The following is an 18,434-nucleotide window of genomic DNA, read 5'->3' on the forward strand; positions in this document are numbered from 1 at the left end:
ATCCTCCCGACTGTCGTCTCCCTTCTCCGTTTTATGTTTTGATATGTATGACAATAATAATAATAATAATAATAATGGTAACTTCCCATCCACCTTGGTCACAGCAACCAGCTTTTTTTTTAAACTGCATGATTTTCCTATTTTCAATCATAACATGTTATGATTTATTTTTAGCAAGTTATATATGCAACACCCCCCCAACCTTCGCCGTTTTTGTTTTTTTTTAAACTGAAATCGGTTTTGTTATTAACAGCTGATAGATTGCAGCATGTAAAGGAGCAGCTCCTCCTTTTATGCCTCCTCCAAGCAGTCAGGTGTGTTATTACTTCTTTTGTACTCCCATTTATGTAATGGCAACTATCTACATATTGGATTTCTTTCATATTTCTTTCCTTTAAGTAGCATTTAGTCCCTGTACGTTTTTTAAAATGAAAATTGCCCCCACTTGATACAGTATTTTAGATGTCTTGCATAGGTCGTTTTCTCCACAAGAGAGGCTGGAAACACTAAATTGTGCACAAGCCAATTATGTTAAGGGTTTTTAAAAAAGAATAATAATATTGGTAGCTTTTGTTCTCTTTCTGCCCCCGTTTTTCTGTCTTTTTTCCTTTCTTTACACTTTGTAAAGTCAGCCAGAGATGACAAACACTTCTGAACAGCAGAAATCAACTCAATAAACTGTTTAACCCACTTTTCTCTCACTGGTTTGAGTCCTTCAAGTCTCGCCTCAGGCCTGCCAGCAGAGGGCGCTGTCGACAAGGATTATCTCCATAAAACCAGAAGCAACAAGCAAATAGGATTCTGTAGACGAATCTTCTTCATTAGCACGGATAAGATAAAGCAGAAAGAGAACTGTGATAAAACTGCTCAAATCCATCAAGTCTACAAGAAGATTTCAACATAATTAATAAAAGGTAGAAAGACTAAAACAGGCTGCTGGTCTTGTACCTGACCGGCCTACAAAAAGTTAAGAAGGTTGATTTAAAAATAAGAATTGATGAATAAGATGCATGAAATGCAACAGTTTCAAGGTTGTGGCCAACTTGTCCAACTCTAGCAACGATAAGAGAAAGATTGATGCTTCATAGTTTAACGAGACACATCAAAGTTCTTATAAAGTGAAAGTAAAGATTAGTTTGAATCTGCATTATCAGAGAGAGAAAAAATAAACCATGTGATAAGGTTCTTTTATCTATTCCACACAAGCAGGACTGAGATAAATTAATGGCTCAGCCATTAGCAGCAGGTCATTCTGAGAAGAGATTTTTTTTTTTTAATGTCCTCACATTTGTTTTTGCAACTCTTGACCGGAGCAGCTCGTTTCGGTTTCAAAGCAACGGCCAAAAATCGTTGCTTACGGAAAACATTTGTTTCAATCTGATGTGTCTGGAATTCCTTTTTCAACTTTTGAAATCACCGTGACGTCGTCCTTGTGTTGAAAACAGACCAATACATTTCAAAATCCCTACGTCAATGCCCCCCCCTCCTGACTCATTTTCAATCAAGATTGCATTAAGCGTGTAAAAGAAAAGACAGAAAGGCAGTAATTTCATAGAACATCTTTATAGAAAACATTTCTTCACATTTTCAAAACACTTTTTTTGGCTTTTCACTTGTTCCTTTTTTTTGTACGTTTTTCTTGTTTATTTTAAAAGAAAAAAAATTTTCCTTTTAAATCTGCTAAAGTTGAACTTTTTTTTTTTTTTTAAACATCCATCTGTGTCAAAGGCTCTTGCTGAGTTGCTGGAGCTCGCAGAAGGCGTCCGACAAGAGAAAAAAAAAAATACACGGCGCTCAACAACTGCAAAGTTCATCAGAAACGAGGGCGGCATGAAAGAAACCCTTCTCCCTGGGGAGGGCACGTTACCCCCCCCTGGTCGTCTCGTCCCTCTTCAGCAGCTCTCAGGTCAGAAGCCTGAAGGCACCGGTGTCAACAGCGCTTTTTTTGTCGATATGCACGTCTCGTTTCTTTTTTCCTACATCCAGCCGCGACTAATCTAAACTCTACACGGTCTGTCACGACCTCTAACGTCGGCATGAGCAGGTTAACCTACAGTCACACCCAGAAATAAAACAAGTACCGAAAGCTTAAGAAATATGTAAAAAAAACAAACAAACAAAAAAAAACACACAAAGATGGTGGGTTAGGGTTAGTGAAAAAAAAAGAAGAATTGAGTGTTCTGCTTTGAAAACTACGATGGCGTTTTGACTCAAATGAGCGCAAATTAAAAACACAAAACAAGAAACGGGACTCCAGACCAGTGCAGACCTACACGGCGTCATCAAATTGGGACATTTACCCCGAGATCTTGGGATTTGATCGTTTCTTCAGTAAGCCCGTTTGTCGCTGGAGCAAACAGCTCTGACCTCTTTCGGATTAGTTCGGTTACCTTTTGGTTTAGTTTTTCTTCACGTTACCTTTAATAATCCATGTAAGGTCTGCCCCCGAAATGCAACGGAAACAAAAACTATGAAACGTCGGTCAGAAATCGGGACAGAAAGAAAATTGTGAAAGTTTGAGGACAAAACAAAACAAAAATGAAAATCGTACACGTCATAACAGTGGAGAGAAAAGGCGTCACACCCACAAACTCTTTGTCCAATAACGAGCTACATTGAATTATAAATATATAAAGTCTTAAAAAGTGCTTATTAAAAGAAACTAGTGATGTGATGGCGTCCAGCAGAGTCACCGTCGTGTTTGTTCGTGACCAGCATTTTTAATACAAAACCTCTCGGGAGAGAGAAAAAAAAGAAAAAAGAAAAACCTGCCGTCCTTCACTCAACGCTTCATGGATCCGCCTTCAACACTGACTGGGATTGTGCAAAACAACCCAAAACAACAACGAAAAAGAGGCCCTGGTCTCCCATTGACATTCAGTCACCTTGTAGAAAAAGATATTATTTGGGAGGGGGAGGGGGGGGGGGGGGGGGAGAAAGTAGTTATTACAAAAAAGGAGACGAGGGAAATGGCAACTGGTGACAAACCGCTGCCGTCCAGCAGCTCCTCGCCGGACGACGCATACAATTGAAAATAACTAGTTTAGAATTGCACATAACCGATGACGGGCGCGACGTCGGAGAAGACGGACTTCACGCGACGAGACAATCTGCAGGAGGGAGGGAGGGAGGGTGGAGTGGGGTGTGGCACGCTATGGTTTAAATACATCGGAGGGAAAGAAAAGCGGCGCGACGAAACATCAGGCGCCGCCGCCGCCGCGTCGTCCTCGTCCTCGCGTCTCTATCCGTGGAGAGTTTGAAAAGGTTTGGGCTTTTCCCAGGACTCAGGCGATCATGTACTGGGTGATGGCTCGCAGCGCGTACAGCAGCTCCGCCTGCAGGCGGGCCTCCATGATTAGCAAGTTCACGAATATCTGAGGAGAGAAACGATACAAAAACAAAACAAAAAAAAAACGTGAACTCGGGTCACAGAGGCGGCTTGAAGTGAAAAAAAAAAAAAAACGGCGTTTCCAAGGACGGGACCCCGGAAAAGAAACATCCTGCCATCGAGTTTATCGTCCAGTTCTTAGGTTAGAGTGTTTAGGAATACTGTGTTGGCGACGGGGGAGGGGCAGGCTGGCCGGTTTGGGAAAACAAGCGACCGTGTGAACTTTGCCTACAAAAAGCGGATTGAAACTCTGAAATCCTCTTACCCGTTCCGAAGTTTTAAGCGGAGTCCAACTTAGCGGACAGACGGGAGTTCTTGTGGCGTCTGGGAAACAGGCCACGGCCTTGATGTACAGCCTCAAATCTCGTTCCAGCAACTGGTTCACTTCGCCATAATCGTAGTCGTCATAGCTGCGCAGACGCCCCCCCCCCAAAAAAAAACAAAACATATTTAATACACTGAAATCCAATACGGGACGTGTTTCGTTGTGGAGGAGGAGCCGGGCGTCTCACCGTATTCCTAAAACACAGTGGATGTAATTCCAGATGGCCCGCTTGGAGTCGGGGCTGTGCAGCGAGGGGAGGGTCGTCACGCTCCGGAACCGGTTGTCCAGGAGGTGGCCGATGTCCGAGTACAGCCTGTTGACCAGGGAGAAGCCGTGGTCCTCCCAGGAGTAGTCCTGCGGAGTCACAGCAAGTGAGTCGTGACTTTAATTGAAGACGGTTCTACCGTCACGCCTCGTACATTTAGGTTTGTTTGGCTTTTCTCACGAAAAGCCAAACAAACCTAAATGTACGAGGCGTGACGGTAGAACCATCTTCAATTAAAAGTCACGACTGACTTGCTTTGACTCCAGAGCTCAGATTTACATCCCAATTTGGCTACGGAGCCTCACCTGAACTCGGAACACCTGGAAGTGATCCTCCTCCCGCCGCGCAAACTCCTGGTAGCAGAAGTCGGGGTCCGTGATGAAACGCGACGGGTCGGCGAAGCACAGGATCTCCTCCTCGTCCTCCGCGTCTAAAAAAAAAAAAAAAGCGATGAACCACCGCGGGCTTGGTTTGGGTTTTTTTTTTTTTTTCTCCCCTGGTGCGGCTCACCTGTTTGCTGGAGTGTCTGCGTCTGCAGGAAACGCTCTTCCCTCTTCTCGCGCTCTTCCTGAGACTTCTGGATCCGCTCCTTCAGACCCGCCATGTCACAACTGGAGTCCAGAGACTGACCACACAAACACGACAGAAGCCGACTCAGTCCCGTTTCACAGATAAACGAGGCGGTAAAACGCGGCGCGGACACAGATTCGGGTTTACCCGTCGTCGTGTGATGCGATCGGCGGGGCCGGCAGGCGGCTGAGGCACGGCGGTGTTGCCATTGGCGGCGTCACAGGGGCAGAAGGTCGGCGGGGGGGTGCCGTTGGGCGATTTCGACAGAGGGACGAAGTCCGAGTCGGTGTCGCATCCAAACACGAAGCTGCAGAGGGAGTGGCAGTGGGCCAGGATGACCACGGCCTGCACCAGCTCCGCCAGTGACCAGCACTGCTCGCCGGCCTTCAGCAGCGTCTGGACGGAACGCAGATTACCAAAAAAAAAAGTGAGATTTCCGTGAATATCACACGTCGCTTTTTTTCCGTCCCTCGCCGCCGTACCTGGATGTGTTGGCAGGCCGTGAGCCAGGGTTGGTGGGCCAGCACCTTGTTGATGTGGTTGAGGAGGCGGAGGCGAGGGGGCGCCGCCTCCAGGCCCTGCAGCCACAGCGGGTCCCCGCCCACCCTCAGGAACTGAGCCGAGTGCAGGTACACCAGGTAGTTGCAGTGATGTCGGGCTGCGGCCTGGAAGAGCGAAGGGGAGAAGAGATCGTCAAAATAAAAAAATAAAAAAATAAAAAAAACCTTTACGCGTTTGCATCGCGTGTACCGGCGAGAACGCCCAAGAGCCTCACCATGATGGCGATGTAATGGCGGTATGGCAGAGGCAGGGGGCCGTCCATGTGCAGGATGTAGTGCTGTGTGCGCAGGAAGCTCTCCAAGTACTGGGGGTGAGACGCCATCTGCTGGGACACGGCGTCCACGCTCCCCCTGCTGATCAGAGCCTTCCTGAAGAGCAGTGACACTCGCTCCTTCTCTCCATTCACCATTACCTGCAGACGATAAGGGGAAAGAACAGAGAGGCTCGGTATCTGATGGAACATTAGAACATTTCAAAGGGTTTCTTCACGCAGGGATCCCCCCTTTCACCAAACCTCCATCAGGGAAAAATTTAAAAACACTCACTACGTCAACGCGGTCATCGTTTCAGACGCCTGAATATGAAGACCCACTTCTGTTTTGGATCGTCGACAAGCCGTTTTTTTAAGAAACAATTACGTGAGCGGCGAACTTGTTTTACTGACGTGTTGAATAGAGAGAGAGCTGCTTTAAAGCAAACCCAATACATTATGATTAAAACGGAGTAAACAGGTGTGCACTACGGTGGCCCTGGAGCGCAAACCACAACAACAAATCACTAAACACAACAACAAGTTGAAAAACAACACAAATGAAAAAACACAATATGAAAAACACATTTGTTGTGTGTTTTCATTTGTGTTGTTTTTTTTCAATTTGTTGTGTTTCTTTCATTTGCTGCTGTGTTTTTGAATTTGCAGTTGTGTTTTTCCAATTTATTGTTGTGTTTAGTGATTTGTTGTTGTGTTTTTTTAATTTGCTGTTGTGTTTTTGAATTTGCAGTTGTGTTTTTCCAATTTATTGTTGTGTTTAGTGATTTGTTGTTGTGTTTTTCAATTTGCAGTTGTGTTTAGTGATTTGTTGTTGTGTTTAGTGATTTGTTGTTGTGGTGGTTTGCACTTCAGGGCCACCGTAGTCCACTGCTGTGAAAGTGGACAAACAATCAACATGCGGTCCTAAAAATGTCTACTGAAAAAGGAGATTTTGCTCACTGGTAGGAAGCAAAGATGAAGAAAAAAAAAAAAAAACTATTTGAAAGCCGAGCTTAAGAGGCCTTGAGGAGGGAAGCTCGGCAGCAACAAAAAGTAATAGATGAGATCTAACACTCGAACATGAGAGCGACTGGGCTGAGGAGCCAAAAGAAACAGAGGCCTGTCGAGGAGGGAGCCGGCCTCCCCGCATAGGCGCAACCATTTATGAGCCGTCGTACAATTGGCCTCTAGGGGTTAAAAAAAAAAAAAAAAAAAAAAAGGTGTTTTGGGCGCCGGGCCACGGACGAGGACTCCGTGACTGGCAGGCACTGCTGCCAAACGCTGGATGGAGCTTTGCAATTCAAAACCCTGTTTATCCTGCCGGTGGCTCCGTGGAGGTATTTTACTATTCCCTGCAGTGGTTGAGGGTTTCGTCTGGATCCTGCCAGAGGCTCCACCTCTTGACCTATATAGAAAGTCGGCTCGGGTCTTGGAAGGCATGTTGACAAGAGTGGACATTAAACACACACTCTGATTTTCACATCTGCTTCAACAGTGTAAAAAGACCCATTATTATGAGAAGGGAGGGGGAAAATATACAAATACCCCTATGGATCCCGACACACTCGTCTGTTAATGAACAACACAGTCGGAATGGAGGGAAAGTAGACCATACATGTAAGTTGCTCAGTGAATATCTAACAGAAGCACCTCCACGGGATCTCTTGGCAAACACAAGAACATTTGAGACACAGAGCTGCTGGATCTCGGTTACTTCAGAGGAATAAGCCAGGATCACAAGCACTGGTTCACCAGATCTCCTGTACTTCATTTAGAAGTGAGAACAAACATGTGAATTTAGTCATTATTCATGATGGCAGACCAGACCGGGAGCCAAGGCCCCCTGAACAGCCCCAAAGTAGAACTATCCTCTCCCATACTTTTTACTTTGAAAGTCTGTGCTGCCATATTCTCATCACACACATTGCGGCGTGTTTTTTTTACCCCAAAACAATTCAATCGTTATTCCAGAACATTTTCCGAGGTGATCTTTTGGAAGACTTCAAGCTTGCCTTGATTTTTCTTTCAGGTCTTTTTTTTTTAATTATTATTATTTATTTGCCCAACTGTGAACCGGTGACTATCTAAAGTCTTCTAGAATACTTCGTATTCCACTTCGTAAGGAGACCGCGGCTCTTCAGAGCTCCTGTTCTTGTGAGGCATGCACACTGGCTGGCTCCACACCGTGGCTCATTTTCCTTTCATAGAATTAAAAGTGCCGCTTTGCCAATTAGTTTCCTTTGGAGTCGATAACCTGGGAGTTAAGTTACTTTTTCAAATGGGTCCTTGAGCAAAGCGACTGGCTCACAGCAGCAGAACAACACTCCTGGTTTATATAGTCAAGGTGGAGTTAATCAACCGTCTTGGCAAAATCATTTTCTCGCTTAAATCTAAATATCATAACTGCTGTAATGGTTTTCAGGTTAAAGATCTTGTGTTTGTCTATATCTGGGACTTAAATGAACATCGGATCACATGATATGAGCAATTAATGTAGAAAACTAGAAAATTCCAAAACATTTTATATACTTTTTCTGGTATCTGTTGGAAACTGACACAAAAAAAGTATATTTTTCCATTTTGGAAAAAATAAATAAATAAATAAATAAATTCAATGCAGCATTTTTTTTAAATATAACACTTTATAAAGATTGGATTCATTGGCATCACGGCACAGTGAACGACATGAATCCATGTCAATAAATACTCTGCTTGTAGCTTCCACACCTGTGCCTGAGCGATCAACAGCACATGGCAAACACGTCAGACTCAAAACGCCGAAGGGAGGCGAGGCGAGGAGAGTGCTTTAAAAAAAAAACTACACCCCCCAAGATACTACCCAGCGCCGACAAGACACAAGGAAAATGGGGGTATATGATTAGCAACCGGGTGACGCAGCGGACACGTGCACAACACAAGCATTCGGCCTGCTCAAGTGTCACTGTGCTGAGGCCCCGTTCTCCAACGAAGAGCAATTTTTATTTATTTATTTTTTTAATACGAGGACAACTTCAGGAAAAGGTTACTGCTGTTGTTGTTCAGGCTGAAGTGACGGACTTGTGCGATGAACTGCGAGCCGCGTGTGCACGCAGGCTGCCGCACTGAGCATCATCTTTACGCCGGGCCCAGAGAAAGAGTGGCAAACGCCTTCGCCGTCATCAGCAGGAAGCAATACCAACAACAAATCACAACCTGCTAACAGCCACACTCGGGCCGTTCGTTCGTGTCTTTAAACCAAATTTGGCATTAAAAGCTGAGAAAGATGACAAAAATGCACGACGGCACTTCGACTCGACTGAGCACAAACGGGGGAGACAGGATTCGTCATCGTCGCACAATCAAAAAAGGAAATTGGTGTTTTGTGTAATTTCACAAACATGTCTGGACAAAAATTGACGGGAACAATCAAACCGAAAGGGGAACTTAAGCAGATGCAAACAGGAAATGACACGTCATACAGTTCTCGCAGTCTGCTGACAACACATTTGCAACATTAAAAAAAAAAAGAATCCAGATTATTAAATCCTGCATCAAAAAAAAAAACCCAATTGAAGCGTTTCTGGTGCCGAGTTTTGCCACAAAAATGGCACATTTGACACTATTTTAGGAACCTTTATCATCCAAACTCATCAAAATCACAGTAAATTTAGTTACATGTTCTGTGTCCAGACAGCAATCAACCTTTTTTTAATCAATCGCCTGAAAGCCAGCCAGAGAAGATGAACACTGCTCACTTTTGACAAGACTAAACACTCCTTACTGTTCTCCCACACAAATAAAATATCCGCATGAAAAGAAAAAAGGGAAAACTGATAACAAGCCTGTGTGGGTGGGTATAGAAAGCAAACAGGAACACGTCGTGGACGTGACTGGAGCGCCGGGCATCACAAAGCACATTTGGGGTTTCAGACACAAGCACACAAACCTATTGATTCTGCTTATAGTGAACCCCTGCAGCAACTGATATTTAAAAAAAGGCACCGATTATTCTCATCAAAACCAGGCCGCGGGGCGATGAAAGCGAGAGACGGCAACGTTGATATTAGAGAGCCACTGTATTCAGATCACAAGATACATTCAAGGCTGTGGCCTGGCCTGGAAGATGTTTTTTTTTTTTTTTTTAACCGACAGAGGGCCTGCTGTGGGGGAAAACTCACAGGTGCAGATCATTTGACATTCAAAAAAAAAAAAAAAAAGGTCCTGCCTTCACCCACACAGGATAGGTCATTTGTTTTATTGATCAGAGAGGAGCAAGAGGCAGGGATGAAATGAAAAACAGGGCTGACGTCACCGAGTCGAGGAAAGGTAAATGGAGACAAAGACGGGCTTTGACAGCCGGCCGGCTCACAAAAAACAAGAAGCACTGTTACAGGCAGGGCTGAGACGGGGAAAGGCACAGAACTGAGGTGACAACCGACAGAAAGACGGAAATTGATGCCCAGCAGTCTTTCAAGGGTAAACATGTCAGTCTGAACATGTGGCAAGTGTTTGCCTGAGGTGGGCTGCAGGAGGGGGGGCTGCTGCAGATACAGGATACCGACATTCAATCTGCATACCGAGTGAGTCTGGAGGGGCTCCATCCTTATCATGCGCCGTTGTCGGCGGCAATAACTCACCCCCCTCCACACACACACACACACACACACAAACACCCAACACCCCACCTTTATCACCGGAAAAACAAGCAGCCGGGGACGATTTTGGCTCTGCAACCTGAACTCGGGGAGTAGTGCAAAACAACCCAGCTGCAGCTCTGAGACATTTTGCAGAGAGCAGGAGAGGGGAGGGAGAAGGAGCTGCACATACAACACCACCAAGACAAACAAACCACAGTGCTGCAGATGAAAAAAAAAAAAAAACAGACAAAGGCAAGCTCATACACGGCACATACGAGTTTATAAATGCGTTGGTGGTGGGGGGGAAACAGGGGAGACAGGGAGAGCAAGCATGCAAAAAGCATGCTTAGTCTGTTAACAAGGTTGTTTACCACTCATCTCATTCACAAAGAAGAAAGGGGTGTGTGTGTGTGTGTGTATCACTGGTTTCCTTCAGAGAAGCTTTAAGTTACTGTAAACTCTTATGCTATTTACAACAATGTATATACAGACAGCCACAACAGAGTAAGAGTTATTGCTCACATTCCTGCATGTTTTTGCTCCATTTCTGGACCCTAATCTGCAGCATGCATGTGTTTTTTGGGGGGGGACTGCACTCGGGACAGCGCCCCCTTACTGTTGCACAATGAAAAACAGCGACGGAGGAGAAAAACAACTTTGATTGGCAGTCCAATTCAGCCAGCAAAAAAAACCAAAAAAACATGGCACAATCATGAAAAAAAGAAGCTCGCAAACACTTAAAAGAGAAAAACACGTCGGGAGAAAAACCTGGATTAAAAAAAAAACAAAAACAAAAAACGTTTTCCACGGTTACAAGCTCTGTGGTTACTGTCTAAATAAATGTCGCTGCATTACTTCACTGCCTCTGAAGTGACTGACACTTTTCTCCCAAATCTTCATGATGTCATCCTTACCTGCAGCTGCAAGGCTCGGCCCTTACACACACACACATCTACACACACACACACACTTTCACACAAAACCGGATTAAACCCCCAAAACACACACGTTTATTATAATAACACAGTTATAATGGGAAGTGACCAACAAAGGCAGACTCGTCCGTCCTTCGTGGCAGATATTCACAAACACTGCGCTGTTTTGTTTTGTTTTTTTAACTGTAACAGAAGAACGTTTACGTCAAATGTAACGTTAAAAGTGTAGCTTTGATGCTTAACGCAGCTCGGAGGTTTTACGTGACATTTTATTCACGATTTTTTTTTTCTTCTTCTAAACGTTCGGCAACGTGTGACATCTTCCGACTCTGGTTTACATTTAAGTAAAAAAAAAGAAAATTATATCTAGGTATCGTTTTAGTTGTGCTTTTAAGTGAAACACGTTAGCTCAGTTAGCTCAGTTAGAAGTTTGTAATGTTAGCCGCACGGTTAACGTTACCGACTGACGTTAAAAGTTTAGAAACTGAAGCAAAACAAAACAACAAAACAAAACATCATACGTTAAGAGAAGCCTTTTCTTCCCACGGACTGTTTACTCTCCGGTTTAAAGCGAAACGTTAACAGAGGACGGGTTTCTCTTTTCTGCGGTGTAAAATGAATGAAGGCTCCGTTAGCCGCTAGCTGGAACGCGTTAATACCGACCTGCTTCTGGACTCGCTGGCACTGGGTTCTCAGGGGATACTCCATTTTATTCGTACAGATGATCATTTTCCAAAAATGATCCTTTTGGTTTTTTGTTTTTTTTTCTGGTGGTACTTTCCAAAGCGGAGCTAACAAAGGCACATAGCCTGCCCCCCCCCTGCTGCCGCTGCACAGTGCGGACTGCCTTGTCTGTCGCTGGCCGCAGACTGAGAGGAAAAGCTTCCAGGAGCAGAGCTGACAGCTCCAGTAACAGTGTGACCAATCAGAGCGCGGCGGGGGCGGGGCTACTGCCTCCTCATGCTAATGAACATCTGCAAACAACAGTGGAGGAGAGAGAGAGAGAGAGAGAGAGAGAGAGAGAGAGAGAGGAGAGAGAGAGAGAGGAGAGAGAGAGAGAGAGAGAGAGAGAGAGAGAGAGGAGAGAGAGAGAGATGAGAGAGAGAGAGATGAGAGAGAGAGAGAGAGAGAGAGAGAGAGAGAGAGAGAGAGAGAGAGAGAGAGAGAGAGAGGAGAGAGAGAGAGAGAAGAGAGAGAGATGCAGAGAGAGAGAGAGAGAGAGAGAGAGAGAGAGAGGAGAGAGAGAGAGAAGAGAGAGAGAGAGAGAGAGAGAGGCCAAAACAAGGCACAAACTTCTGAACAGGCCAGCACTTCTCGTTCATCTGTCCAGTGTGTTTAAAGGAGTCCTCACCTGGTATTCTTACACCTCTCCTAAAATTGTATTTAAATCAATTCTTGAAATTTATTAGACAAATAGAAATGACCATTTTGTCACACTGCAACTTTCCCCCTACAAGAGTACAAGCAAGATTCTGACTGGTACTTGTGTTGATTGGCCTGTTGGAACTGTCAGTAGCGTAGCATTGCTTTCGTCGCAAAAGAAAACAAATTGGGGAGTCGTCTACAAGCATCCACTATTTGCGTTTTTAAAAACAAATCTTCGTTTACACCAACCCGCGTAAAAACCTGGTTCAGTGCTGCTATGAGCTGCCACAACCTGTACCTTCAACACAAGAAACAGAAAGTGAGTGCTTTCTCCATATCTCACAATCTGTTAAAAGTTAGCTTGTTCTGTTCTCACTTCATTTATTTATTCTTATTTTGTTTGATTGCTTTTCTTTGTTCCTGTTTTTTTTTTATTTCTGTGTTGTATGGTATTGTTTTGGTTTTTCATTTTCACCCTAATTTGTCCTGTTTCCCCTACATGTATCAATATATGTATATATACATAAAGGAAAATACATTATATACTCTGACTGTCAGTCTAATACTTGATATTCAGCCCCTTGTGTGTGTGTGTGTGAAGATGATTTGATATCTATTTAAAGTTAAGAGGCCATCCATATAGTTTCCATAGAGGAGCCTGATAGACGTAGTGTCTCCCTCCAGAAATACACAACCGCATCAGACGACACAGGCGGAGGCAGATAACTCGTCTTCAAGTTACTCACACGCCTCATTCATGCTCTTATTTTGATCTCGACACACAACCAGCATTGATTACAGCCCCAGGTGACGTCACGGCTGACCGCTGCGCACGGCCCGGTTCGATTGACCCTCGGCTTTGACCCAGTTGTTACTTCTTGCATGGACTTATTCAGTCCGCTCTCCTCCCTCGGTGAATGGGATCTTTTGTTTCTTCGTTGGGAGTCCTTGTTTTGAAGGAGCTTCAAATCAGGTTATCTTGATAGTTCCGGGGTTTTGTGCCGTAAACATGCGCTGGGAGCCATTTCTCGGTTCCTGCCCTTTTGTTTTTGATCAGCTGCAAGCGGCTTCTTATTAATCTCGTGTCTGATCCTAATAGTTTAATGGTATTACTAAACATCCCCTCGTAGGCACAAAATACACGGAAAAGCAGTGAAATAACTATTACATACAAAACGACGTCAACAAAAATAAGCACCTCATATACAATAAGACTGGATTCATTAGTGCGTCATGGCCCACGAAATCTATTTCAATTTATCAGAGAAAAAGCTTTCATACAAGCTAAAAGTGTCACTTTGGTGTGTCCATTTCTATTAGATTACCATGCCGTGAGCACAAACATCATGTGAGTCAGACTGTGTCGTGAGAAGCAGCTCAAGCAGGGAAAAAACTGCAAATTAACCAAATCTAGAGACCCAATAGAGAGCAGCAGTGTTGACGCCAAATGTTCACAAGGTTTTACACTCATTTCTTTTTTTTATGCTTCATCCACTATTCGATAAAGAATACTCAAGCTGTTTACATTTTTTTTTGCGTTGTCAGAGAACAAGCTGGACAAAACGTATTGCGGCTAATAAATCAACCATGCGTCACACGGCTCGACTCCCCCTTTAGTATCTCTGCCTTTCAGTGAGAACTCGGTGCAACAGCTGTTTGCCCGTGACCACAGACCGAGAAAGTGAAGTCCCACTCGTTCAAGGAAGATCAGCCTGACGTCGGTCACATGTGACACATCTGATAGGAGAAAGAGAGTGAAGAGAGAGTCTCGCCTCTGCCAGTTTGACAGGCAGCGTCTCCATTTCACCAGAAGTGGTTCCACAAACACGAGAGTTTCCCTAAAAGTCTTCCAGGGGATTCACCAAACAGAAGTACCCAAAAAAAAAAACCCCAAATCACATTTTAGACCTTCAGGTGTAACTGGATCACATGCCGTTTCTCCTGCAGCGTGTTTAGTGAACATTTACAGTAATAGAACTGTAAGAAGCCAAAAAACAGCCGGCCGTTATCAGGCCCAGCTTTTTTTTTTTAATCAGATGCAGTTAAATGGTCAATAAGAAACAATGTTTCTGACACATTTTCTACATCTTCACTTTTTGTAACGTGTTGACACACACACACACACACACACACACACACACACACACACACACACACACACACACACACACACACACACACACACACACACACACACACACACACACACACACACACACACACACACACACACACACACACACACACAAAAAATCCTGCCGTGCCTTTAAACAATTATTCATAGGTTGAAAGGTCACAGCTGCACTACAGTGCCTGTCCCCCCCCCCACAAACACTTCCTGTTTAACAAAACCACTTCTCGTAGTCTGCAGTCTGAATAATGACACTTTTTTTTTTTCTAAACAGGTTGGGTGAGTTCACTAATTTCAGTTTCCCAAAGGAAATTAATCAAGAGAATTTAAAATGATTCCCCTTTTGAAACAATATATTTTTTTAAAAACAAAAAAACAACACCTCCTTTGACTGTTGGATGTGCAGAAATGCCGATTAAATCCGAATTCGAGCTTTAGTTTGAGTGGACGCCATGCCAGAGCAGTTCTATTAAGAGAGCGGTTTGAAGCGAAAAAAACCTGAAATGCTGATCTTATCATTGAAGGACAAATGATTATGGCCTTAAAATCGAAACATCACTTCACCCTTGTGGTAAGAAGCGGTACAACTCTCTTCTCTCAGCAAATTCCTTCAGCGCTGTGGTGTCAAACTAATTTTAGCTCAGGAGGCCACATACACACACGCACGCACGCACGCACGCACGCACACACGCACACACACACACACACACACACACACACACACACACACACACACACACACACACACACACACACACACACACACACACACACACCGTCTCACAGCAAATAAACAACAACATGAATAACCAACAATATTGGAAATGTGTTGCATTGTCATGAAGCATGTGGATTAATGAGGTTATTTCAAAAGTCCACAGTCAGCATTTAATAATGCTCATCACACACAGAGGATTTCAAATGAAAAACAGCCAGCAGTGTCTGATTATAATTCCAACAATGATCGCGGGTTTATAGTTGCGAAGTCAAAGTTTCACCGAAGACCGAGCGCTCTGTCAAGGAAGTGGGCGAAGTTCTTTGTTTGTGCGGGTTGGAAAGGCTGCAGCACGGAGAGGTCCATGGTCCTCAGGGTTTCTGTCAGGGTGCTGAAACAAATCACCAAAAAAAAAAGGGGAAGGGAAAAAAAATAAATAAATAAAAAAAAGCTGCTTACTATGGCTTCCCCCACACGTATGACGGGTCTGCGAGGAGCACATACCTGCATGTGCAATACAACAAGTGGGAGTCGGCGTGCAGCTGCCGGGCCAGCTCCAGCTGGTGGTTGTCCATCAGTCTGTCGTTGACGACAACCAGCAGAGGTTTTCCTGCGCCGAGAGTCTCCAAACAGCTTCCTGCCCCTGAGGAGAAATACCAACAAAAAAAAACACATAACTGCACACAACGCTGGACTCATTCCAACACTGTTCCAGCACTGCGATTAGATAAAGTGCTTAAGAAGATGGACTGAAGGATGATTTGAAAGCTCTGTGTACTTGACCTTATGCGTGTCGATACATATGCACAAACGGCAGATACTGTAAAGCACTTTTTATGTCTCTGTCATTTATGTTGTATTTGATTTATAATGCATACTAATGATCACATTGTGTAAATTGTATGTAGCAGGACGCAAGAACTACAGGTGACAAAAGACACCAAAAAAATAATGTATCTACGGCTTCGCCACTTAGCCTGATTGGACTCAAGCAGACTCGGATCCATTTCACCCCCCCCCCCCCACCCCCCAACACTGGTTCCACTGGATATTAAACAGATGGCATCACTCTGGGCTGAAGTAGATGAGATACAGTAATCATTCATGTCAGTGACCGTGGCTGCAATCACTTGTTTTGCTGTAAAATATTGTGTCAAAATAACCGCTGGGGAGATAAACATCTAAAATGTGACCCGACTTGAGAGAACGAGCAGAGTCTCAAAGTTCAAAGGCAAATTAATCATTTGAATGACTTGATAAGGAGATAAAATATATTAATTCCCTGCTGGAATTTGGTGTTTAGACTGCCAATCAATATAATAAAAACCTGCTTGAGTTTAGAAAATTGTGATTTTCACTCTGCCTTTACATTGTACCAGTGTGTGTGTGTGTGTGTGTGTGTGTGTGTGTGTGTGTGTGTGTGTGTGTGTGTGTGTCTGATCTGCTTGCAGCACTTCTCATCCGTTTTCTGTTTGCACACTGCCGACATACCTTTATTTGCTTTATGCTTCAATTCGGCAAAGACACTGTCTTCTCTTCATGTTGTTTACACAGAAAACAACACTTTAAAACAAACATATCTGATTCCTCTGCACTCTGCTTAGAACATCAGTACAGGAGACAAAACTTTGCATTTAGAAAATAATAAACGAAAGCACTCTGGGTATTCTCCTGACCTGCGTGGCTGATGACGAGGTCGGCCCGTCTGACGTCCTCCGCTATCGAGTCTTTGAATCGGAAGGCTTCCAGTTCAATGTGAGGACAGCTGTCAGCAGCTGGAAGGAGATTTCCCCTTCCAACCTGAAGAACCAAACGCTCATACCCCCGAGCCTTTAGGGCCTGGTAACAGGAAGAGAAAAGAAATATCCCTTCAATTCTTGACATAAATTCACACCAAATCAATTTTACTAATGGGAAAAAATTAATAATAGAAGTTGCTACATGCTACCAGCTCATTTTAAAGCTTGTCACAATGGAAGCTTGTCATTACATTGAATGTTACATATTTTACCATTTCATTAAACACATTACCTCATTGTACGTCAGACTGGAGCTGAAAATGCAGCTCATCCAGGAGGTGATGAGGGAGTATTATTGATTATGGAGTAGGATTTAAGCTGCTCGGTAGAGATTGAGATTCAGTGAAATATCTGCACTGCAGGCCGGTCAGTTCAGTGTCCAGACATTTCCTCTGTGAAGCTGGGCTCAGGGTGTGGTAGGTATGTAACAATGTATGGAGGGACAGAGGGCTTTTTTTACAGGTGTATAAGCTGCTTATTAAGAGCCAACGTTTATATTTAATTTTGATTCATCTGACTTTTAAGCTTTATCCATTTTTAAATAAGTCACTGAATTTGGTAGTGTTTTTGCTTCGTGTTTACATATCACTTTCTTTTTACACAACACGGCTTTCAGTGACATTAATACAGAGGACAATAGACAAAGGTCTCTGAAAGTGTCCCTGACTGCGGGCAGGTGCAGTGTTGGCCGATAAATATCCATCATTTCGAGGGGGTTGGTGGTCAGTAATGTCTCCCATTCAACTCACTTGAACGGCCTCAGGGCGCGTGACGGTTTCAATGAGCTCATCGAAGCTCGTGGTACCGACAGTCAGGAACACCGTCTTCATGTCTCCCCCGGTCCCAGCCTTCTCTTGGAAAGCTTGACTTTCGCGTGTGTTTACACGTCTCGCTCCTTCTTCCTCCTCTTCAACGTCATCCCGGGGCCGCTGCATCCGCCTCTGACGTCATGAGGATTTTGTTGTCGCCCCCTGGAGGCGCGGAGGTTTCCTACACTAATAAACCCCCGTTGCGGAGATGAAAAGCGACTTTGCCAGGCAAATATCTAGTCAATTCTGTTGAATATGACTGTACCCCCTAATAGATAGGTACTTTCCCCACTACGTATCAGTCTTCTGTTCTCTATTTCATTTCTCTATTCCTCCCAACATTAATAAAATTGTGACATTTAACACAATGAAAGCGAGGAGAAAGTAGTCCCACAAGCAGAAACTGAACGTGTGTAACAGCTGATTCTCAATTGAAGGTCAGTGAATGACAGCCAAAGGTCCACATGTGCTCTACAGTCCATACAATTCTGGTCTAAGTGATGGTTATATTCTCCAGTAAGTACAGATGCTTATTATTATTAATAATAAAAACAACAACAACAACAACAATAATAATAATAGCTTGGATTTATATTGCGCTTTTTTCAAGCACTCAAATTAATAAGCAACAACCCAGTTATAATCAAAACAAAGACTGCAATTTAAGTTATGTTATGCTTTACTTTAACATTCACATATATGTAT

General features: G+C 43.9%; 3 protein-coding genes across 3 annotated transcripts in view; all 3 read right to left on the reverse strand.

Annotated features, from left to right (window-relative positions):
- tmem265 (transmembrane protein 265) overlaps nucleotides 1-18,434 on the reverse strand; it is a gene marked incomplete at its 3' end in the record, with an annotated part of 222,937 nt that overhangs the window by 156,881 nt on the left and 47,622 nt on the right. The gene's annotated exons all lie outside the window — the stretch shown is intronic.
- On the reverse strand, nucleotides 1,560-11,765 carry sesn4 (sestrin 4). Its single transcript, XM_080502016.1, has 9 exons — nucleotides 11,574-11,765; nucleotides 5,324-5,521; nucleotides 5,031-5,213; nucleotides 4,696-4,944; nucleotides 4,489-4,603; nucleotides 4,284-4,408; nucleotides 3,901-4,067; nucleotides 3,654-3,798; nucleotides 1,560-3,374 (listed from the first exon to the last, which is right to left on the reverse strand). The coding sequence occupies exons 1-9, from the start codon at nucleotides 11,637-11,639 to the stop codon at nucleotides 3,285-3,287; spliced, it is 1,338 nt and encodes a 445-aa protein (XP_080358142.1). The 5' UTR covers nucleotides 11,640-11,765; the 3' UTR covers nucleotides 1,560-3,284.
- LOC308134349 (UDP-N-acetylglucosamine transferase subunit ALG13) lies at nucleotides 15,242-17,847 on the reverse strand. Its single transcript, XM_080502036.1, has 4 exons — nucleotides 17,670-17,847; nucleotides 16,798-16,960; nucleotides 15,626-15,764; nucleotides 15,242-15,512 (listed from the first exon to the last, which is right to left on the reverse strand). The coding sequence occupies exons 1-4, from the start codon at nucleotides 17,748-17,750 to the stop codon at nucleotides 15,401-15,403; spliced, it is 495 nt and encodes a 164-aa protein (XP_080358162.1). The 5' UTR covers nucleotides 17,751-17,847; the 3' UTR covers nucleotides 15,242-15,400.

Source organism: Blennius ocellaris (genome assembly GCF_963422515.1).
Source record: "Blennius ocellaris genome assembly, chromosome: 9".
Classification (NCBI taxonomy): Eukaryota; Metazoa; Chordata; class Actinopteri; order Blenniiformes; family Blenniidae; genus Blennius; species Blennius ocellaris.